Below are 24197 nucleotides of genomic sequence, written 5' to 3' on the forward strand. Positions count from 1 at the left end.
ATTCCAGCATGTATTTACTATTCTAAACAGTAGATTTCAGCCCCGAATTCAAGCCAAAATCATGGTCAAACCAAATGCATACATCCCCAATATATCCGGGTAGGAAGTAGATCGCGTACGGGCATCAAATAAGGTAACCGGAGTAGAGTATAAGCATCAAATGCCAATGCCAAGTGTGGCTGCCCTGTTTCCAGCACTGTATAACAGTAAATAACAGTCCCAAATCAGCCAATATTTCAAGCCAAAATCATGGCATAATCATGTGCATACATTCCCAAGGCACTAGGCATCATGTAGACCGCATACGGGCATCAAATAGCACAACCGGAATGGAGTATAAGCAACAAATGCTAATGCCAATGGTGCTGCCCTGTTTTCAGCCTGTTATGACAGTTTATGACAATCCCAAATCTGAAGAAATCAGCCCTGAATGATCAAGACCAATGCCCAAAGCTTGAATGACATCAAACATAAAGTCTATAGCCCTCTTGATCAAGGTAGAGAGCAAGAAGCAATGGCCAAGTGTGGAGCTGAAGTAGATGAGTGCTCACAGCCTGGAAAAAAATGATGCAATCTGCCCTGTTGGTGCTGAACTTGCTGCTGCTCCACATGGGCTGAAAAGGGGGTAATGGGGGGCTCAAGAAGGGCCTATCAAAGGCCTATGACAAGCCTCTTTGAGCCTTGATAGGTGTAAGGCACAATATGAGGGGAATAAGCTTCAAGGGTTTGAAGCCATGGCTGCCCTTGCTGTTTGCAACCTGTAGACTGAAATAAAACCCTGAAAGAATGATCAAATACCTCAGTATCAATGCCTTGAAGGTGCCTCAATAGGCTGGGAAGATGCTCGGGAAGCCGGGGAGTGACAGGAGCTCAAGGAGATCGGATATGGATGCCGGGATGGAGATCCAATGCGTGAAGCGAGTCGATGCGAAGGTCGGGAAGCACCGAGTCGAGCTCGAGCAAGAGAATGCCAAGCTCTGATACCAGTTGAAAGGTGAGAAGGATCGAAGCTTGCACGCGAGCTATGGCGGGAGAGCAAGAGCAAGAAAAGAGAGAGACAAGAAATGGGGACTCCAACAGTCACAATGTGTGACCGGGCCTTCCTTTATTCAAACTGTCACTAAAAGAATAAAGAATAAAGTGACGTGATGGGCGCCCGCCACCTGCAGTATGCAGTGGCGGGTACTGTCAGTGTAGTAATACACGGGGCGGCACGACGGAGGCGCCTTTACCCCCAACACCCAGAGTATCAAAATATGGCCCTCTTGGGCAAGCTAGTTGTCCGCGGTCTCACACCAGGCAGGTAGACCTAGAAGGTCTTATTGCAGGAGGGCCTTCAAGACTGTAGACCAAGGCTTGGCGGTGAGTAGAGGCCGTCCCTGAGATGGATCTTCACGTCAGCCCAGATCATCCCCCCCAGATCACCTTTCCTACGCACCTTACTCCGCATGTGGCAGAGCCTCCGTAAGGCCCTAATCCAAAGCCCCCCAGGTTGCTAGGAGGAGATAGACTGTCAGCCATTGGGATGCCGGCCTGGCTCATACCATCAGGACATGGCGGAAGGTGTAAAGGATGGCGGACGAGAAGGTGCTACTACGAGTATCAGGCTGCCAGAGAGGAGTGGAGTTGAGGAGACTGGAGATAGATGCAGCAATACCTCTGGAGTGGCTTGCTCCCCAAATACGAGAGCCGATAGAGCCCAGGGAGGTATGGGCAACTAGGTTTTCACCACTGAGCATCCCCCTACAGGTGGCAGGTAGAGTGGGCGGCGCCCCACAGGGGACTTTCTTCACCGTTCGGGAGGAGGGGTGTCTGGCCCTTGACAAAGGGCAGCAGGATGAGGAGATAGCCGCCCTTTTGTGGAGGGGGATTCAGGTGGTGGGCCTTCAGGGAAAGACATGGCGACTGGACCCCTATGTTTTTTGGAAGGAGCTCAAGGAGTGGCACCTTTGGATCTGGGTGGGCAGACCACTTGATGAGCTGGAGTGGAATCTAGAAGAGTGGCTATGGCCTGCCACTGCGGTCGCCAAGAAGCCACCTAGGTTCCTAGAGTACACTGCCAAGATTGGCAAACATGTACTGATACAAGAGGATATGGATTGGGCGTTGTCACGTAGCAAGCACTAGGCGGAGCACACCATCACGGAGCCTTTCCGACAATCCTTCTGGTGCCGCCTATGGGATAGTGGGAGGCCGAGGAGGTGTCGTATTTCTTATGGCTGGTGGCACATGGAGGCTTGGCGGTGGGAAATTGGCTTGCCCAGATGCAGAAGGAGGGAGGTTGTAAGCATTGCACACACCAGCCTCTGGAAACCCCAAAGCACTGCCTTTGGTCATGTGAGGAGGCACAGCTCATGTGGAGAGGAGCATGCCGCATTCTTCGCCGTATAGCACCCAACCTTGGATGTATCTCATGGGGAGCTTTCTGTTGGTAGGCAGTCAGCCAAGGCCGTCACCTTCTGTATGAGGCCAAGATGCAGGACACGATATTCATTATCGAGGCAAGGTCGTGCACAGTGGTCGATTCGGAGACTCTACCCATCCCCCAGGTACTAGAGCCCACAGCAAACCGCTCGGACGTATGGGAGATCATAGGGAGTCTTACTGAATGGCATATCTGGAAGGCACGGTGTCAAGAGGCTTTCGGTGGAGAGAGACTTTCAGTACATGCGACCTTAGCAAAGCTCTGGACCTCCATCATCCACTCCCTCTACATGTCCTTGATTCACAAAACCTATGGGATCTTGTGCAGGGGTTGGAACCCCAACCTGATTTTGCATTGGTTCCATACGAGGTCGTTCACTCATGGAAGGCTAAGAATGCCTCCGCTATTGTCGAGCTGATACAGGGTTTATTCCCTGACCCCCCCCTGGCTTCTTGCCCCCATCCCCCTAGACCGCCTTGAGAAGCTTGTATACATGATGTATTTGTGACTTTGCATCAGCTCCAGCTAGTCTGTTGAGCATGAGCAATCCGTTGTAATCAGTTTTTTTGAGTAATATAATCAGTCACATTCTACTTGGAAAAAAAAGTAGTACGAATGGTCATCAACAAACACCCTCCCCCCGATCCCCCCAACCCGAAAAAGACACTTTATTCCTCCTTGTACAAGAGGGTAGCAAGTTAGACTTGGATAGAGGGCAACACTAGATTTCCCCAAACTCCCTTGGAGAAGGATCTATGTCATTGGACTGCAAGGCAAGTAATGGAAGCTAGACCTTCAAGGTACTTGATCAGACATCCATGAGTGGCAGCTGTGGATATGGAAGGGCTGAGCCTTGGATGACAGTTGGACACACACACACACATGCATTAACGTCTACACAAGGTCAATGAGGCCTATGAGACAAAATCCAAAGTACATCCATGTCTAATGGCATCTCATCAATAAGGTGAAGATAACATTAAAATAACTAAGTGGCCTATGAAACAATGCTAAGAAATAACTTTACGATGGGACTATGCTAGAGTAAAACCATGTCTAGTGTTGTCCCATTGGTACACACACACAGAGAAGAATGTATACTTGGCCTTACACGTGAAGTTAAGGATATAGCAAACATTCAAAGGGCATTAGACATGTTCATACACAATGACAAAACTCACATATAATCCATGAAATTCTAGCTTCCAAAATATCCAACAAAGCCTTCCTTAGATTAAATTTTCTCCTTTTTACCACCATCGTCTTCATTTCTCAGCATGATATGCCTTTATCCTATTTGCAGCTTATGATAAGGCTAATTCTGACTATGCACAATATCTCAAAAGCAGCTGAAATATCCAGTTAGAACAAGTCCAAATCTAAGTTTATGCATCATTCACAATTAGGATTATTGTCTAGTCATCATTAAAACCATAACCTTGGACAGCAAAAAACATGCCCATGTTGCAAAGATAACACACAAAAGGAAAGATCAAGCATCTCGTAAATTTCCCCTTCAGGAGCTCTAGTGTCTCATTATTTAAGTCAAATCCCTTAAACCTGGAGAATCTCCTCCACAACATAGGTTCAATCCTGGAGTCCCTAGTCCTATGGATCCACCTGTCATGTATTAAATCGAAACCACTAAAATATTAGATATGTAGGTCCAATCAATATAATTTTCTTTGTCGATTCCCATTCTTTGGTCTTTCACGCATATATTCGATATTTGCTTAAGTAAGATTTCTTGGAGCAGCAAGAACCAACCTACTATTTTTTGGCTATGCATTTCACATTAGCATTCAAAGTTAATTCATGTCACTATTGATAAGCAAGATTGTCTTCATCTATTGCAGCCATCGCCTTTCTTCTAGTTCATCCAGAAGTAGCTGCAAGCTGCTCTACGATATCATCTACTACATTGACTGCCCCTTGGCTGCTGCATTTTTCTTATCCTCACCTCCAGTCTACTGCATCAACTTTATTTTTGGCGGTTTTGATGCACATGGGATCTGTGCTCAAAGAACACTCTCCCTCAGTCAGCTCCCACCCACAAGGTGAGATAGTCATATTGAGCAGTGATGAACAAACTTTTGAAAAAGCTATAAGAAATTGCTTGGTTTTAAGAAAACTTCCATGATAAAGATTGCACCTGTGGAAGTAATATATGACTTAAATGTATATAAACACCATAACGTTTCATACCCAACAGAATGCTAATCTCTTTTTATCATCTCCCAACACAAAATCAACCAATCTCTTTACATTGCACCTGCATATTTCAAAAAAAAAAGGAACAAAATTTACTAAAGCCACAAAATTGGAGAAATCTCGTAATACAAACACTCCTCCCATACTAGTTAAATTATATGATACAGCACAATAGTATACAAGAGATGTGTTAATTAATATGTTATATCTTTTATTCAAATCAACCATGCTTCCTTTTAACCTTAACTACATAACACGCTGCTAAGGAAGCTATCCAAAAATGTAAAGTTCTAGAAATGATCAAAAAGCGGGAGTGATGAGTCTAACTGCCCCTTTAAATGTAAACCCTAGAAAGTTGAAGCCTACCAAATTCTAGATTCCAAACCATCCTTGCCTATGAGACATACTGACTAGGAATGGATGTTCATACCCCTTGAGATGCCATCTCCGGCACAAAAGTCAAAATGGCACATCCCAAAAAACATGGGGATGTCCCCCTATCCTACCCATCATAGACATCCCCCATCTTGCTCATCTCTTGCCCCATCTCCTTATGAGGGCCATTTGATACTTCCTTTTTCTTTCCTTTTTAGTTTTTTAAAGAGGTGGGTTTTGTAATTTCAAGGTCCTATTGCTTTTCCAAATGTTTTAAATTTCCAGACATTACCCTTTTGACACAAAATATTAGACACAAAAAAAAATCAGCCCACATCTTCCACTTACTCACACAAACAAATGCATGTCCTATGATAGTAACAATGTATACCACATAGCAGAAAGAAATTGAACTGTAATTGTTAACAATCTGCATCATACATGGTCACATATGCACATGTAGTCAAGCATGCACGTATGCGTGTACACACACCTATGCCCACACACCCAAACCTGATACACAACCACCCATCACATGACATTTGTTGCTTAAGATCCTACATCCAGCACTTGAAGATTTCTAAAAAATACCTAAACACAGTGCCTCATCAGTGATCAGAATAAGAGATACAATGAGCTTTGCTGCTTTATGCAAAAGACAAGAAGTGAGGATGCAGTACAACTTGAAAAAAAAAAAGGCAGTCTAAATGTAATGCATCACAGAAGAGATGCAATCTACTCTTATGTGTATTTTAAGTGAAATGTAGGAGATTGAAATTCAAAGCATGTTACTTCAGAATCCCATTAAACTCCCGAGCTATTAAAATATTATATCATCATGATGACACAGAGAAAATAAGATACAATCTAGCTACTATGGACATTAACAACAAACACTTGATCAACTGCCCCTGAGAACCAAAACAGGACTAAATGTATCACCTGCTAACTTCTGAAAACATTCTGCCACAATTAATAGGAAGTAAGCTTTTCTTTTTGCTTTCACTTGTAGTTCTCTTTGTTTTTTTTTTTTTACTAGGATATTATCTACAGTAAATAAAAAAGTTCCAAAACTTACATCCGAGCAGAAGACCATATGCCAACCACAAAGTTGTCTAGGCAAAACTGTAGGAACTCTTCAACAAATGGTCGCTTATACACTGCATGCAAGTTCACCATAAGCTTTTCAAATTGAACACCAGATAAACAAAGAACCATTGAGCACTTACGTGCTATTAACAAGGCTTAATACCAAAGCGTCTGCCAAGTTTGGCATCTGGTGCTTTTTCCGGGAGTGGCTCAGTGTCAAAGTAAGTATCCGCAAGAAGACCATTCACATCCAGCACAAGCAGCATTTTAAGCGGCATCTTTTGCTTTAGCTTCAAGTGCAAGTCTCCCCAAAGATCTTCAAAATTCCTGTGAAGCATCAAATAACTACTGGCAAAATCATGAAACAAACCATTTTCTTAGTGGTAAAACATGCAGTACAGAAATGGTGACTGTTATACATTAGCACTAACCCCACAAGAACTGATGGAAAATTATCTCAAGATCTCCCTCAATGATATCTGCCTCTACTTCAAAACGCAAACATTCTAACACTTGATTACAGACTGTTGCTGGCAGATTGCATTCACACCCACTCAACTTGCCTCTTGTAAACCAAGCCACAAAAATTGCAAGTGCTGAAATTGTTGCTTCTGGATAAATGCATTATGAATCCATCTTAACACATGCTCCCCAACATTGCATAAGCACAAACACCCTGGACAAAATCAGCATGATATAACTCGCCAGCTAGTTACAGCATGTATACTGCACCTGGGCGCTGCCACTACATGGACCCCTCTCAATGCCAAATGGGATAGCATGGCCAATAGAGAAACAAACTAGATTAGTCAGATGAGATGGATTGATCAGACAAGTCAAATGGGTCAAGTTGACCCTAACTCATCAAACTTGCAGAGACTGGACTTAGAGAAATCTATCAAGCTGTGGCAGGTTGGGCAGCAAATCCTCTTTAAGGCAACCCCATCATCATCACCATGACCTAACATTGAGACATCCCCTAGAATCCAACATGTACACAAGACATGACACAAGCCGTACCCATGATGTAAACCATAAGTGAATGGACATCAGACTCACCTCCCATCTGTAGAGTGGCTCACCCAAGTCTGGGGTCAGCAGTGTAAAACGCCACACTCACATCCTAAGAGCTTGCATACCACCAACCCACACAGTCTTAGTGTATGAATGCAACAGCCAGCCTTGAGGCCTATCAAAAAGACTCGTTTGCCTAATCCTAAAGTGCCCTTCATGCATTCACACTAAGTCACTCATGACCCAAGGTTGTGACTAATGCTGCACATGCCCATCCTCGATGTAGGATGTAACAATTCCCCCCTTTATGAATGATTGCTGTACTCGTAATATCCTCTAGACAAAGTGGGAAAAACAACTCTTCAATAAACGTACTGTCTACAAAGTAGCTTCCATCTCCAAGCGCTTTTTCCACTTGACTAAATACTCATGATACACGGACTGATGTGTTAAGAAGACTACTAGGGTTTGCACTAAGGACACATAGAGTGTACGACCACGACAGAAACACAAAGACACAGACACAGACACAAAGGGCAAAACTCAAACCCTAAATGCAAAACTCAAAACTCAAACCCTGAACGCAAAACTCAAAACTCAAACACAAAAACTCAAAACACAAACAGAAGAAGGGAGAGAGAGGACACAACTCTGAAGTGAATGAATGCTGTAAATGAATATAAGAGTGTACAGTGTGCTCAAGGGCAGAGCAATGTCGGAGTGTGATGTCCACCGAAGACAGATCCCAAGTCTGTGACCATCAGTTGGAGTGTAGGAGTGCTGAATAGTGAATGGCAGCAGGCTGGTCACCAAAATGCAGCAGTCTAGAGGCTGGAAACTGGTAAACACAGCAGTGTACCACCGATCGGGGGCTGGAAACTGTGCACAGTCTGCTGTAGACAACAGGCTGAAACAGTGTCTGAGAGTGTCAGGGCCTGCAATGCTGAAAACGCAGGCTGGCTGACCCCGCAGATGATGGACAGCAGGCTAAACAGCAATCTGGGAAAATTTGGAGCAATTGCCAGCAACTGAGAGCTATCGCCTACAGCAATGGACAGGCTGAAGATGATATGGCTGCAGTCGATGATGGCTGGACAGCAGATAGAGGCGGGCTGCAGGCTGGAAACTGGGCGCCAACAGCAGCAAAGGGTGTGTGGGCTGGTGTAACCTGCAAAACAAGGATGATGACTGAATGGGAGCAGCCTGTCTATTTATAGATGTGGAAGGGCGCCCCAAAAATTAGAGTTTCCACTAAACTTTCTTGAACCGCTCCCCGTTTTAGGGTTTCCACTGAACTCTCTCAAACCGCTCCCCGTTTTAGGGTTTTACTCTAAAAGAGCATTTTTAGTGTGTTTTGGGGCTGTTTAAGAGGCTAATCAGCAAGTAATGCATATTTTAGCTCAACAGATGTGATCATTTTGTCCTACAGTTAAGAATCAATTTGAGTTCAACTCGAACATGAAGTAGTATTTTCTAGTAATGGGACCTCCTCAATTGGGACACTCAATAAACCTTGTGCCAGTTGTTATTTCAAATAACTCACATGGAAAATAAGAGAATTCAGATATTCAAAGGTAGATCCAACTTATAAGAGATGCTACAATTGTTCTCAATAATTTGGAACAGTCCACAATACCACAAAGATAACTTCTAGCACTTGCCGGTAGTCATCAAATCGAAGTCCTTTGGGACATTGAGGTAGATCCACAAGCCCTCCTGGTGCTCGAGGAGTATCATTTCATTCAGCATAAACTATAGCACAATCCTAGGTTATTTTGATGCTTTTCTTTGCAATCGTCTCAATTTCAATATATCCTGCAGAAAGTCAACTACAAAATCCATCTTCACTCTCTTGAGCTTGATGGCAAACCGTAGTTTTGGCTCATAACCATACATCAACATAAATGAGCCAATCCAATGGCTGAAAGCTTAGCACCATTGTAAGCAAAATCAATCTGTAGAAGATAATGCTCCCAATCAAATTGTCTATGAGAGACATATGCATACAGCATATCCTTTGCTATGATCTTCCTCGCACGAATGAAATGAGCCTACTTGCTAAATCTGCAAATCACAGTCCATATCACATCATTCCTTGTAGGTGTCCTCAGAAGATCAAATATAAAATCCATGGTTTTGCTTTCCCATAGTCTATGTGGGATGGGCAAAGATTGTAACAAGCCTAGTGCCTTCTAATGGTCAAATTTTACCTTTTGACGAATAATGTATGCCCTAACATAGTAATCAACATCACGTCTCAAATCTAGCCAATAAAAGGAATGCTCATTTGCCTTAATAGCAGCATCAATTTCTCTATGCCTTGCATATGGCGGAGCACGGCTCTCGATGAGAACCTTAACCCTAAGCTACTTTGTAACACATAACCATCCATGCATCATCAGAAAATCATCTTTGATAGTGTAATGCTCATGATGTTTACCATCAAACAACCAATCACAAATTCTGGCAAAATCCTCATCTTCTCCATACTATATCCTCATCTCATCTCGCTCATGATGATAGGCAATGGACACTACTGAAACCTTGTGGTTTCCTAGACAATGCATCTGCCACAACATTCTTTTTACCTTCCATTTACACTATCAAAAAGCGAAACAAGGATAAGAAGTTTGCCCAATCCATATGCTTCTCAAACAACTTTGTCTAGATGGGTGAATATCTCAAAGTTGATGATCTATTTGCATAGTAAAATCAACCCCAAGAAAATAGTATTTCTAGGTAGAACGAGCGTGAATTCCAGTCAACAATTCTTTTCATACACCTGGATATTCTTTTCTGTACCCTGCAACACTCTGCTATCATAAGCTATTACACGTCCTTTCTACACCAGGATAGCGTAAGCTTTTCTTTCAGCTTTTCAAAAGCTGCAATTTCTATTCAACCCATTTGAAAGGTACACCCTTATGGAGCCTGACGGAGCTGGGATAAGTGAGCTGAGAGTGAACGTGTCCGATAACACACACAAAGAGTAGAGAGCATAGTAGTTACCAGGAACGGGGAACGGGAACGGGAACGGGAACGGGACCCCCCGGAACGGGGGGAACGCCTAAAGTTAGGGAACGGGAACGGAGGGAACGGCATAATATATATATATATATATATATATATATATATATAGAGAGAGAGAGAGAGAGAGAGCTCATAGATTAAGTTAGTTGGAAGATTGCATGGTGGAAGTGAGATGAGTAGCATGATATCACCGTTGCATCTTGCTCACACCAAATCTGGACAAATCCCCAAATTTTCCAAGTCCTGCGTGTACTAATTTCAGTGAAATTGAAAGAATTTCACTAAAATGTGAAAAGCCCCAAAATTTCCGGGTAGATGTGCACCGACTTTGCAATTTCTGAGTCAAATTGTCCAATTTTGTGTTAAGATCCCCAAATTCGAGAAAAGCCCCAAATTTTTGAGCCGATTTTGAACAGATAAGAGATCTTGTGCTCACGCATGCGAAACCCCATCAATGGGTGAAGGAGATTTCAAAAAAAAGACTGAAATTTTGAAAAAATCTACGGGTCAACGGACCCGTCAGTCGTGCGCTGTGACGCCCGCCTTTCGCCGTTACGTACTGGTCGCCGTGTCCGCCGTGCAGTCGCCCCGTCGCGTGCAGTTGTTCCCTATTACGTATCGCACAGCAATCGCCTCCAGTCGTCTGTCCAAGCTTGCTGCAGTTCCAGGGAACGGCCGTTCCAAACAGGGAACGGTTGCTGGAACGGCCCGGAACGGTGTGGAACGGGGCTGGGAACGGGCAGGAACGTTCCATGGGCGTTTCGCTAGTAGACACATGCCGGAACGCGTTAATCCGTTCCTAAGGCCCGGAACGGGCGTTCCCTGTTTCTATGGTAGAGAGACTAGTAGAGAGGAGAGTGAGCACGACACACTTGATGTTCGGTACAAAGACGAGTGTACCACTTTTTAGGTTTTGATAATATATATAAAGTACAAGAAGTGTAAGGGTGCGTTCACACCCTAACACGGTAAAAGGCACGGTGAGCCTTTATTCCCGACAACCTCCCACCTAAAGGCAACGTGCCTAAAGGGAGAGAAAAGAATCAGCTAAGTCTATGTATGTACAAAGATGAAATACACATATATTATCCAACCCCTATCATCTAGCGGCAATGAGCAAACCACTCGGCTCGAAGACCCTTCGTGAGAAGGTCTACAGGGTTATCATCTGTATGTACCTTGAAAAGTTCAATGCCCTTGCTGTCAAGTACATCCCTGATAAAGTGATACTTCACCTCATAGTTGGGTTCGTATGTTGTACAGACGTGTCCGTACCGTACTGTACTTACGGGTACGATCTATACGGGTTCGTACGAGATTGTACGGTTTTTTGCCGGTTTGTACAACTTTGACTGTGGGGAAAATAGCCATTGCCTGATTTTCAGCCGTTTATGGCCGTTAGGCTGCGCCCATACTTGCCTTATGCCATGGACCATAGTCCATATCATATATGCTATAATGCTCATTGCTTGCCAATGTTGAATGGCCATTGGGTTGCCTTATTGCAAATACCATATCATATATGGTATAGGAGAGCCTCTTCCACTGCCAAGTCCACACAGAGACAAGGAGTATTGATTGATCAAGCCATTCAACTTAGCCGATCCAGACATCCTAGGCCTTGACACAAACACCGACGACACCTTCATAGGTAGATATAGGGGATTATTGCTCGGCTCTAGCTAGGCCCTCCATACCCACATGAGATTGTACCATTTGGAGTTCATTGTTACTAGAGAGAGCTCTATGTTTACACATAGCCATAGTTAGTTTCCTTTCTTATTTTGCTTTGTGCTACATATTTTGCCCAGACAGTTGTATCACCATACACATGATTATAACTCATGGTCTCATAGGTCATTTTGGCCTTTTATAGACGTTAATATATCATTTCATCTCTCTCTCTCTCTCTCTCTCTCTCTCTCTCTCTCTCTCTCTCTCATGCTCCAAGGCTCAAGACTCAAGAGTCAAGCTCCAATGCTTTGAGTTCTACCGCCTTGCGACATTTGATGTATGTTTTTGGCTTTCCCTCCTTTTGTAGCACATCACATTAATGTAATGGCAATGTTATTTTGTCTCTAAATGTACGTTCTATCAAGTGTTGTCCAAATTACTTGAATTTAGAGTGTCTTTTTTTTAAACGTACTAATAACGTACCGTACCTTAAATTTTTATAAGGTATCAATTAGTACATACTAATAACGTATTGTACTGTACCCTACCGTACCTTCGTACCCGAACAACTATGCTTCACATGTATGTGCTTTGCCTTTGCGTGAAAGACAAGATTCCGTGCTAGCATGATGGCACTCTAATTGTCACAGTGGGGAATAGAAATCTCTGTAATACCAAGCTCTCTCACCAGGCGTAAAAGCCATAAAGCCTCTTTGCATGCCTCCGTGGCAGCCACATATTCTGCCTCTGTAGTAGACAATGCAACACACTTTTGCAGCCTAGATATCCAAGAGACTGCTCCTCCTGTGAACATGAACACATATCCTGAAGTAGACTTCCTGCAATTAGATGGCCAGCATAGTCTGCATCCATGAAACCAACAACAGATGACTTCTGCTTACCAAAACAAATACACAAATCCTTTGTGCCCTTAAGGTATCTCATGATACCCTTCACTGCTTCCCAGTGCTTTTAGCCAGGATATGCCATGTATCTGCTAACCACTCCCACCACAAATGTGATGTCAGGATATGTTGCAACCATAGTATACATTAAGCTACCAACAACTAAAGCATAGGGTATCTTGGCCATTTCAGTCTTTCCATCATCTGATGTAGGACTATCATCTGCACTAAGTCTCACATATGGAGGTAATGGTACACTAATGGCTTTCCCCCCCTCCATATTGAAACGCTACAAAACTTTAGTGACATACTCCTATTGTGACAGATAAAGAAGACCCTTCGATCTATCTCCGAGTATATGCATGCCAAGAATGTGATTAGCCTCTCCAAGATCCTTCATATCAAAGCTATTGTATAAACTCTGCTTCAAGGAGTCCAAGATATGAACATCCTTGCCTGCAATCAGCATATCATCCATATACAAAACCAAGAGAATAACGCTATCATCTACTACCTTCTTGGTGTATAAGCAATGATCAACTTGAAAACAATGAAATCCCTAAGATTGCATGAATGTATCAAATTTGTGATACCATTCTCGTGGTGCCTGCTTCAGCCCATGCAAACTTTTTTGGAGTTTACATACTGCGTGCTCTTTTCCCTTTGCAGCAAAACCTTCAGGCTACTGCATATAGATCTTCTCATGCAGATCACCATGTAAAAAGGCAATTTTTACATCCATATGTATGAGTTCCATGTCTTCAGATACAACCAAGCCCAAGATGGTTCGCAAAGTAATCATTTTGACTACAAGAGAAAAGATTTCATCAAAATCGATTCCATGTTCTTGCTTGTATCCTTTAGCAACCAAGTGTGCGTTGTACTTTGGCAAAGAACCAGAAGTGACTTTCATTTTATAAACCCATTTGCAGGGTAGCACTTTTTGTCCTTTTGGCAAACATACCAAATCCCAAGTGCTATGGTCCATTCTTCATGAGGGATTCCATCTCTGATAGCATTGCTTTGTGCTAATTCGTACTATCATGTCTCTCCATTGCTTCCAAGAAGCATAACAATTCACCACAATCTATTAACATGACATAATCAGCCACATAGTTTACACCAAGAACAAATCTATCTGGCTGCACTCTAGTCGACCTATGGATCCAATGGTCAAGATTTACTGGCTATTCAACCTGCAAATCTGCATTAACAGCTTGTTGTTCTGCAGGTTCAGCATGCTGTACGACTGGTTCAGGTTGTTTCAAAGGCACATGTTCTTGTTGAATTTGTGGGACATCATGGGCAAGATGCTCCTGATCATTTTCAGCATCATTCCCTGCATTTTCAGGGACATTTACTGCAGGTATTTGCTGTTGTATGAGCATTCTTTGCTGTCCTATTGGTACATCCTCTCGAATACAACCCTTCTAACCTCCTTTGTTCTTTCGGGCTGTTTGTGCATGCGATCTTCCTGGAAGATAACATCATTGATGCCTACTACTTTTCTTTTCTCAGGATCCCATAATCGACACCTCATCTCATCTTCATCACCATATCCTAAGAAAATACATTTACAAGACTTTGGCTCAAGTTTGTTGCATTCTTCCTTGCCAATGTGCGCAAATGTCTCGCAACCAAACGCTCTCAAGTGAGCATACGAATGTGGCTTGCCCGACCACTCTTCTTGAGAGACTCCCCCCTCCAAAGACCTATTTGGTGACCGATTAATCAAGTGTACGGCTGTCATAACAGCCTCTGCCCAAAATCCAAGGGATAAAGTAGCATGTGATAGCATTGTACAGACCTTGTCTTGAATGGTCCTGTTCATACGCTCTGCAACACCATTTTGGGGCAGATTATGAGGAGCAGTAAGCTCCCTTTTAATCCCTTTGCTGTCACAAAAGTCTTGAAAGGCTTTGGACACATATTCCCCACCATTGTCAGAGCAAGGGCATTTTAATGTCTTGTTGGTTTGATTTTCAACAAGTGCCATGATTTAAATTTATTCAAGGCCTCGTCTTTGCGACAAATTGGATAAACCCATACTTTGCATGTGGCATCATCAACAAAGGTAATAAAATACTTATTTCCCCCTAAAGATAATCTTAGCATTTGACATACATCTGAATGTACCAACTCTAAGGGTGAAGACTTTAGAGATAGAGATTTTTTGTGTGACGTTGTTAAGAGTCACCTCCTACCACGTGGCAGTTTTGCCACGTGGCAACAGTCGGATTGTCCAACAAATGCAGTCGGCTGCATTAAATGCAACTGACCTACCTATTTTGGCATTTTACAAGGCATTCTTTTCAGCCTTTTAGAGGCTGAGTTTCCAGCAGTTTTGATCGCTTGTATTTGACAGATTTCAGCCTGCTGGTGATGGAGACAACACTCAGGACTGACAGAGATCGAGGTCCTCAAGGTGAAGAGATACACAGATATTCTCTTTGCACCCGTATATAATTCTGCATCCTTATACAGCATTCTTCACTGCAGATTTTTTGTGTTTCACTGTCTCTTTCTCTCTCTCTTCTCTCTCCGTTCACTCTTTGTCATGGTCATTTGCTTCCGCATTGCTTCACTCTGACATGGTACCAAAGCATTGAAGGACTAGGGTGGACCTAACTAAAGAGGAGTTTTCAGCGCAACACAAGGCTGTGTTTTCAAGTGCGAGCAGGTGGGCTGCGCATCAGAACAAGGCTAAGGCGAGCGTGGGCGTGCGAGAAAAGAGAAGGTTTGCTGAAGCTGCTACTGTTTTTCTGCTGTTAGAGAAGGAAGAAGGCTGTACTTTTGCCTTCAAGTGCAGATTTTACCTTTTCATCGCCTCCAACGGGCTGAAGAAGGTTCAAGACTTGAAGACAAGAGCCCTAGCACACTGCATTTTCACAATCAGAGGGGTTTTCTTTTACGTTTGTGCAAGCATTGCAAGTGAAGATGTCTACTAAGACTGACATGGAGTTCCAGGCGATCATGGACTAGAAGGTCCCTGTCTTACAGGCCCTTCCATCAAATCAAAAGCTCGATGGTGACAATTACCACATATGGCATGTGATGATGTTAGCCATATTGGAGTCTTATGCTTGTGATGGAGGAGATCAACCAGCCCTCGATGGGAGATGAGTCCAAACTCTCTTCAAGTACTCGTGCGGAGTTGACCAAGGCCCACTCTCATTGGGACAAATTGAATGCCAGGATTCATTCTTTTCTTTTTCTATCTTGTACAACAACTGTGATAGCCCATATCGAGCACTTGACGGTGGTTCGAGAGATATGGTTGCAACTTGATCAAATGTACAACCGGATGACCCTTATAAAGAGGATTTCTTTGAAGGTGCAAATGCAGACCTTGTTTGTGAATAAGTCTTCTTCGCTTTGGAAACACGTCAACAAGCTTCAGCAGCTTCAGATACAGGTTCAAAATGCGGGGAAGCCCATTTCCTCCGAAGACATGGAGATCACTTTATTGTCCCAGTTGCAGCCACAATTCGGTACTTTTTATTCCGCTCTTATTGCTTCAGAACAAAAGTGGACTCTTCGATGGGAAAAGTTGGTTTCTATGGTCTTTGACCGAGAGGAACAATTGAAGAGACACAATGCTTCCAAATCAGAGGCATTGATTGATCAAGCCTCTTAGAAGAAGGAAAAGGACCAAAACAAGGAGGACAACAAATCCAAGAAGGACAAAGAGAAAGAATCAACATTCCATATTTGTGGTAAGACCGGCCATTGGAAGAAGGATTGCCTCGACAAGGACAAGAAGGACACCAAGAAGAAGGATACGAAGGATTCTGGAGCGCTGCCTGCACCCTCATCAGCTACTTTTCTACACTTAGCGGTCATTGAGGACCCTACAATGAAGACTTCTGATGCTGCGATGACAACTCCTCAAGCTTGAGAGTGGATCATGGACAATGATGCCTGTCAAAAGATGACGTACCAACGAGACAGTTTTGTGGAGAGGAACACGGAGTGAACTCAATAAATATAGAGAGGAAAAGAGAAGAGAGAAGAAACTTTGATGAATGGAATGATGAAGTTCTAAATCATGGAGTGAATGTGATACAAGGAAACAAGGGTGCCGCAGAATAAGGAAGATGATGAAGACAGCCATGAACCACGAACCGCAATGTCCTCTTCAAGGGGTGTGAGGGTAGTAGAGAGGCTGGAGAAAAGAGGTGATGGACTGAATGAAACAGCCGCAAGGAATGAATGAGAGAGTGGCCTATAAATAGGCATAGTCAGTCTAGGATGGCGCCCCCTTTTTAGGGTTGCAAACCCTAAACGCAAAACGCAGAAATGCAAAAACGCAAATTCCAAGTGAAGGGTGAAGGGTTTCTCAACACCCCCTCTCAGGCCCAAAAAGGAGAACAAGAGAAGAGTGAGGTGGAGATGCAATGCTTATGCAGCAAGTACCACTTGGACAGTGTCTCTCGTGGGGAAATTGTTCGCTTGCCCAAGCGCCCTAGTACAAAGATGATGAAAACATGCAATGCATAGGAGAAATGTTGAGCTTTGTGTGGTGTCGAGAACCATAAGGATATGCCCGTACTTGATCTCAAGAGGTGGCTCCATGCTGACCAATTGACGAAGAAGATCCACCCTATAATTTGAGAATACCACCTGAAAGGAGACCTTTGAAGATAGTCAGGAGACTAGATGAGCTGTAGAACCCGAAACTCAACCTTGGGAGTGAAGCCACTAGCTTCGTGACTCCATGCTGGAAGGAATACGAAGGCCTAGCCACCAAGTCGCTGTTGAAGAACCAAGGGGCCCGATCTAGGTGGTACCTGAAGATCCTGGGTATTAGTAGAAGAGATGACTGGTCGAAGATAGCCACCCCAAGAAAGGAGAGGATGGGTGAAGAACTTCATGTGGAGTAGGTTCCCCCTCTGAGGTGGGAGGTGGAGGGGCCCCCGCTGAAGTCGAAGAAGAAGTAGATGCCCCTTCTGAGGGCAAAGAAATAACATCCCCCTCTGAAGTAGATAGGAAATTCAAATACTCATGGATCACGGACTCCAAAATGTTTGATGACGAAGGAAGTGCCGCCGGTCGGGCCAAAAAAGGTATCTAGGGTGCCGAAGAACTCCCAAAGGTAGCCTCTCTAACCTGAGTAGTCGAGGGTGGGGAAGGGTGGGGCTCAGAATGAGCAAGAGGTGGGCAATAGTCGCTGTCTCTCAGTGGAGCAGACTGGGAAGACGAAGAAGAGGAAGGAGTCGAGCAACCACTGTCTCTCGAAGGAGTAGACTGACGAGGAGACGGTATCAAACAATCACGGTCTCTCAGTGGAGTGGACTGCAGAGCCGTAGGTCGTAGAAGCCACTGTACCTGAAAATAAGTGGGAGAAGACTGCCATTGACATTGCGACGATCTCCAGGAGATAGTAGCGCCAATCGATCCTCCATGTGCTCGAAAGGACTTAGTGCGCATCGGATGCGTCTTATTGCCTTGAGCATAGTACTCTGATAGCCGATGTAGAATGATCTCTATGGCCTAGAAAGGAGAGGTGGCACAAGGAGTGCTTGGTGGAAGGGGGGGTGGGGAGCAAAGGTCGAAGTCGGCAAGCATCGGTGGTGTGTCCGATGATGCCACAGTAGGAGCACCCAGTAATCTCATCATCTATTGGTAAAGAAGCCATGGATACCAGTGTGCCTTCCTGAAGAAAAAACAGGTCAACCACCATGAACCACAAACCGCAATGTCCGTCACAAGGGGTGTGAGGGCAATGTGAAGCACGAATTGCAATGTCCGCCTCAAGGGGTGGGAGGGCAATGGAAGGGCTGGATATGAGCTGCCTGTGGGAGGAGGATGCGACCGGTAGTAAGAGATCGCAACTAGTAGAAAAACGCAGGTGAGGAGAGAGAAAAACTAAAAACACACGCAGGACAGCTTGCAAGAAAGAGAAAGACTAAAAACGTAGGTAGCAGGAGAGAGAAAGACTAAAAACGTAGGCAAGATAACTTGTAGGAGAAAAAAAGGCTAAAATCGCAGGCAACAGGACTATGATGACGTGGCAGGTTGTACGGCAGCATGTCTACATAGGAACAACAGTCGCTTGGCTGGAATCAACTCCAGACTGCATGAAGAGAGCTGGAAATTAGACACCAACTAAAAGAGACACCAATGGACAGCTTCGGCTGAGATGTCCTTCGCGAACAGGGTGTGGGCAACAAGCTGAAACACCTAAAATTTGCAAAAATGAGATTTTGATGCAACGGAAGAAGAAAAGTGGATGCCGAACCCGCCACTGGTCTTTGCCTTCACTGGAGTGGAGGATCTTTGCCGTTGTTTGAGCAGATCCGGCTCTGATACCATGTCAAAAGATGACGTACCACCGAGACAGTAGGGTTTGCGGGGAGAAACACGGAGTGAACTCGGCAAACATGGAGAGGAGAAGAGAAGAGAGAAGAAACTCTAATGAATGGAATGATGAAGTTCTGAATCATGGAGTGAATGTGATACAAGGGAACAAGGGTGCCGTAGCACAAGGAAGATGATGAAGACAGCCACGAACCACAAACTACAATGTCCTCCTGAAAGGGTATGAGGGTAGTGGAGAGGCTGGAGAGAAGAGGTGACGGACTGAATGAATCAACCGTAAGGAATGAATGAGAGAGTGGCCTATAAATAGGCATAGTCAGTCTAGGATGGCGCCCCCTTTTTGGGGCTACGAGCCCTAAATACAAAACGCAAAAACGCAAAATCGCAAACTACAGGTGAAGGGTGAAGGGTTTCTTAACAGTGCCTCCTGGCACATGACTCCTTCGATAGTAGATGTTGCCCATTTGCGACCATCGTATGGGCAGATACTCATAGGAGACAACTCTTCTGTGTCTATTGCTGCACGGGGTGAGATACAGTTGATTCCAAATGGACGTAGTGGTACCCACACTTTCGAGGTGTTGCATGTGCCAGGTTTAGGGTATCATTACTTTCAGTGCATAAGATTTATTCTCTTAGTCTCTTGGTGGAGTTTGACAGTGATGTTGTTCAAGTTCTTAATCATGGATCAAGGAAGGTTCTCTCTTCAAGGTATGAGGAGAATGGCATCTACAAAATGAAGTCTTCTTCCGCTCTTACCTCTCTTCTTTTTACCTCTCAGACAAAGTCCGAGCTATGGCATGCTCGGTTTGGCCACCTAAACTATGAGTATCTTCGGGAGGCGTCACAAGGATCACTTGTTCGAGGTTTGCCAAACATAGTGGTGAGACAACAACCATGTGTCTCCTATATTCATGGGAAACAGCATAGGGATGCAATTCCCAACAAAGCTTAGAGGAGGTCTACTTCACCTATGGAGCTTGTATCTACGGATCTTTGTGGCCCGATGAGGAGTGAGTCCTTCAAGGGGAGCTTGTTACTTCATGCTAATCGTAGATGACTACAGCAGGATGACATGGGCCTATTTCTTGACATTGAAGTCAAAGGCTTTCTCCCACTTCAAGGATTGGCTTCTCTTCAAGGAGAACCGATCGAGCCCGAGATTGAAGACCTTGCGCTCAAACAAGGGTGGTGAATTTTTTTCTAATGAGTTTGCTCGTTTTTGTGCAGATAGAGGTATTCACCATGAGTTTGCTAATACCAACACTCCTCAAGAGGATGGCATGTTGGAGTGGAAGAACCGAAGTGTGATAGAGATGGCACGCACCATGACGGAGCACAGACAGACATCTCAGTTTTTGTGGGCCGAGGCAGTGGCTACGGCAGTCCACATCCTAAATTGATCCCCCACTTTGCCCTTTAATAGGATGACACCTTTTGAGGCTTACTTTGGGACTAAGCCTGATGTCTCTTATTTCAGGATCTTTGGGTGTGATGCCTATGTGCACATCCCGAAGACGCAGCATGACAAGTTTGAGGTAACTTCCCGATGACAGCAGGTCTTTGTTGGCTACAACTCCCAGTCCCAAGGTTATCGCTTGTTTGATCCCGTCAAGCGGGATGTCTACACGAGCTGAGGTGTGCGGTCCGTGGACGTTCTGGCCACAGAGGGGGGTGAGGAGCACCCCATACTTGGAGATCCAAGTGAGAGTTGGGCTCCCGCGACATTTCCTTTGGAGCCAAAGCCTCTTGATGGAGATTCTTCCTTAGAATCTGAGTCTTCTCTTCCTCCGGCCACCCCAGTGGAGATTTCCCTAGTGGATGTACCCGAATCTTCAGTAGATGGAGAGCATCGAGAAGAGATTCGGCCTCCTCCTCGTTGGGCCCATGACACCCTCCGAGATTCAGGGATCGAGGGGGTCCCTAAGGAGTGGGAACCGCAGGATGGATTGTGGAGGTCATGGAGGCACCAAGCACATACTACGGAGCTTGTTTGCTCTAACTACTCTTTGGTGTCCCGTGTTATGCAGGATAGAGAGCCTACATCAGTGAAGGAGGCTTTACAATCTGATCATTGGCGGAAGGCGATGAAAGCCGAGTTGGAGGCTATTGAGCGGAATGGCACTTGGTTTCTTGTGCCTCGTCCCTCTCATAAGAAGGTGATTGGTGTCAAATGGGTCTTCAAGACCAAGTACCATAGTGATGGCTCCTTGGACAATGACAAGGCTCGCCTTGTTGCTAAAGGTTTTACACAGCGCCCAGGTGTTGACTTCCATGATACTTTTGCCCCTACAGCTCACATGGCGATTATTTGTGTTGTTCTTGCCTTGGCTGGCCATAGGAGAAGGCCTGTTTTTCAGTTGGATGTGAAGTCGGCCTTCTTGAATGGTAATTTGAAGGAGGAGATCTATGTAGAGCAGCCTCCTTGCTTTGGTTCCTCATATAGGCACGTTTACAGGTTAAAGAAGGCCTCTTATGGCCTGAAGCAAGCTCCGTGTGCTTGGAACGAGAAGATTGATTCATTCCTCTAGGCCAAGTTGGGATATCGGCACTCTAGGGCCAATCCGCAGCTTTATGTGCACACTTCCGAGGGAGGTCATGTGTTGTTTGTTTTGAATGTTGATGACTTGATTATTGCAGGTGCTCATAGCCAGAAGGTCGAAGAGACGAAGGCAGCCCTACACCAGACGTTCGAGGTGACGGATTTAGGACTTTCCATTTCTTTTTGGGCTATGAGATTTATCAGTCTCAAAGGGGGATTTTCATCTCTCAGCAGCGATATGTACAGGAGCTCTTGGTGACTTTTGAGATGGAGGATTGTCAGTCGATTTCTACTCCTATGGATCCGAACTAGAAGCCCACTTCACACCTAGATTCTCCTTTGGTATATGCTACTCGCTACCATTAGTTGATTGGCTCATTGATTTGGCTCCTCAACACACGGGTTGATCTATGTTTTGTCGGGCATCAAATGACCATGTAGCATGAGCATAAAATGTAATGACAGGGGGCTGCCTTGTTTTGGGCTGCCTGTGGACTGTGTAAAACAGTCAATGGCTAAGCAAGATCAGCTCCAAAACCATCTCACATGATAGGCATACATTCCCACATCATTCGGGACCAACCGGGCAATCAATGTCAATGCCAATGTGGTCCAAACATAAAATGCTAATGTATCACTGCTGTAAACTGTTTGTGAACAGTCCTGAACTGAAGTAAATCAGCCCACAAATCAATGCCAAGTCAAATGCCAAGTGCCGGGGGGTCCAATGGACCAAGATCAAGTGCCAATGAGTAGCCGAGTGGGTGGGAGAGCTGGAGAATGATCATGTGCTGTCCAGGGCCTGCCAAAAAATGGCACAAATTGCCCTGAAGGGGGCTGATCACGTTTTTGATGAAGGGGGGGCTGAAGGGAGCCATAAGGGGGCTCAATAGGTGCCAATGAAGGCCCAAACAAAGCCTCATCAAGCCAAGCAAGGCGGGAAGCTTCAAGCTTCAAGGGGGAAGCTCATCAATGGCTGCCCCAACCTGTAAACCCTGTTGTACCTGTGTGGACTGAAGAATGAGAGAGAACAAGATCTCATACCTCGTGTAGATGCCGGGAAGAGCTCGCGAAGGAGTGGCTTTGATACCAGTTGAAAGGGATGCAGGAAACGCGGGAGAGAAGAGCACACACAATGTAGGTGCTGTCAACAATGTTATGACAGCCTTATTGCACTTTCATATATATATGGATAAAGAATATAGGCGGTCACTATACACGGGCAAGCCCAAGGGCCTTTCCCCCAACACTCAAACATTTGTCAAAGTGAAGCAATGCAGAAGCGAATGACCATGACAAAGAGTAAATGGAGAGAGAAGAGAGAGAGAAAGAGACAGTGAAACACAGAAAATCTGCAGTGAAGAATATCGTATAAGGATGCAGAATTATACACAAGTGCAGAGAGAATATCTGTGTATGTCTCTGCCTTGAGGACCTCGATCTCTACAGCCTTGAGTGCTGTCTCCATCATCAGCAGCCTGAAATCTGTCAGATAGAAGTGATGAAAATTACTGGAAACTTAGCCTCTAAAAGGCTGAAAAGAATGCCTCGTAAAATGCCAAAATAGGCAGGTATGCAACCAACTGTAGTTGGATAGTCTGATTGCTGTCACGTGGCACTGTTGACGTGGCAGGAGATGACTCTCAACACCCCCTCTTAGATCCTGGACAAGGCAGCAGACTGAGGGATTCGGAATGTCGAATGAAGTAAAGCCTGGGGAAGGGCCTTCATAAACAAATCTGCAAGATTGTCTTCAATCTTACAGTACTCCACATCAATGGTCACATACAAAAGCTTCTCCTTGATGAAGTGATACTGGATCTCGATGTGCTTCGTCCGGGCATGGAATATGGGATTCTGTGCCAAGGCAATGCAACTCTCATTGTTGCATCGCAAGATAGTAGGATGAGTTTGGGGGCAGCCAAGCTCCTCCAACAACCGCCAAAGCCACACAGTCTCACATGTGGTAGAAGACGTAGCCCAATCCTGAGCCTCAATCGAAGATAGGGCTACCGTGGGCTGTTTCTTGCTACTCCAAGAGATAGCACCAGCCCCCAAGGTAAAACAATAACCTATAGTAGACCGCCTGCGATCCTTGCTTGTGATCCACATCGCCAGCCCAATCTGAATCACTCCAACCTGCAAGAACAAGATCAGAAACACCTGTACATGTTGGATAATGAATCCTAAGTCGGAGGTTCCCCTCAGATACCGTAGTATCCTTTGAGCAGCCTGCTAATGCACTTATTGAGGCGCACTTATGAATCCAACCAAGAGACCTACCGATTGGTGCCTACATGTCTGGGAATGTATGCCTATGAGTTGGCACTTAATTTAAGCTTGGTTTGAGCATTATTTTACTCAGTTTTGGACTATTATTTGCTGCTAGAAACTTCAGGGTTGAAGCTATTTATACTACAATTGGGTTATGCCTATTGGTCACGGGGTGCTCCCGGCTACTCGGTATGATGTCATGATGTATTTGGACTATGCCACATGTCCTGTTTATGCTCTGGAATGCTTTTGAGCTGAGATTAGAGCTTGATTTGAATTTGACTGTCACTTCTTTGCAGCTGGCATTTCATCTATGACATGGTTTATGCCTAGGCTA

At 44.7% G+C, this 24197-nt stretch overlaps 1 protein-coding gene across 4 annotated transcripts in view; it reads right to left on the reverse strand.

Annotated features, from left to right (window-relative positions):
• Positions 1–24197, reverse strand: part of LOC148019754 (uncharacterized) — an 84925-nt gene that overhangs the window by 40278 nt on the left and 20450 nt on the right. Inside the window, exons 2-4 of one of the 4 annotated variants that reach the window (XM_087699907.1) lie at positions 6264–6427; positions 6090–6171; positions 4631–4697 (exon numbers count right to left, since the gene is read on the reverse strand). In XM_087699907.1, the coding sequence (XP_087556033.1) occupies positions 4631–4697; positions 6090–6171; positions 6264–6378 (264 nt within the window). In that variant the 5' untranslated portion in view covers positions 6379–6427. Of the gene's footprint in view, positions 1–4630; positions 4698–6089; positions 6172–6240; positions 6449–24197 lie in introns of all 4 variants that reach the window. The other 3 variants (XM_087699905.1, XM_087699908.1, XM_087699906.1) reach the window with 3 other exon arrangements.

This window comes from Lygodium microphyllum, chromosome 19 (assembly GCF_053477565.2).
Source record: "Lygodium microphyllum isolate KBCC chromosome 19, Lygodium_microphyllum_v1.1.10, whole genome shotgun sequence".
In the NCBI taxonomy this organism is placed as follows: Eukaryota; Viridiplantae; Streptophyta; class Polypodiopsida; order Schizaeales; family Lygodiaceae; genus Lygodium; species Lygodium microphyllum.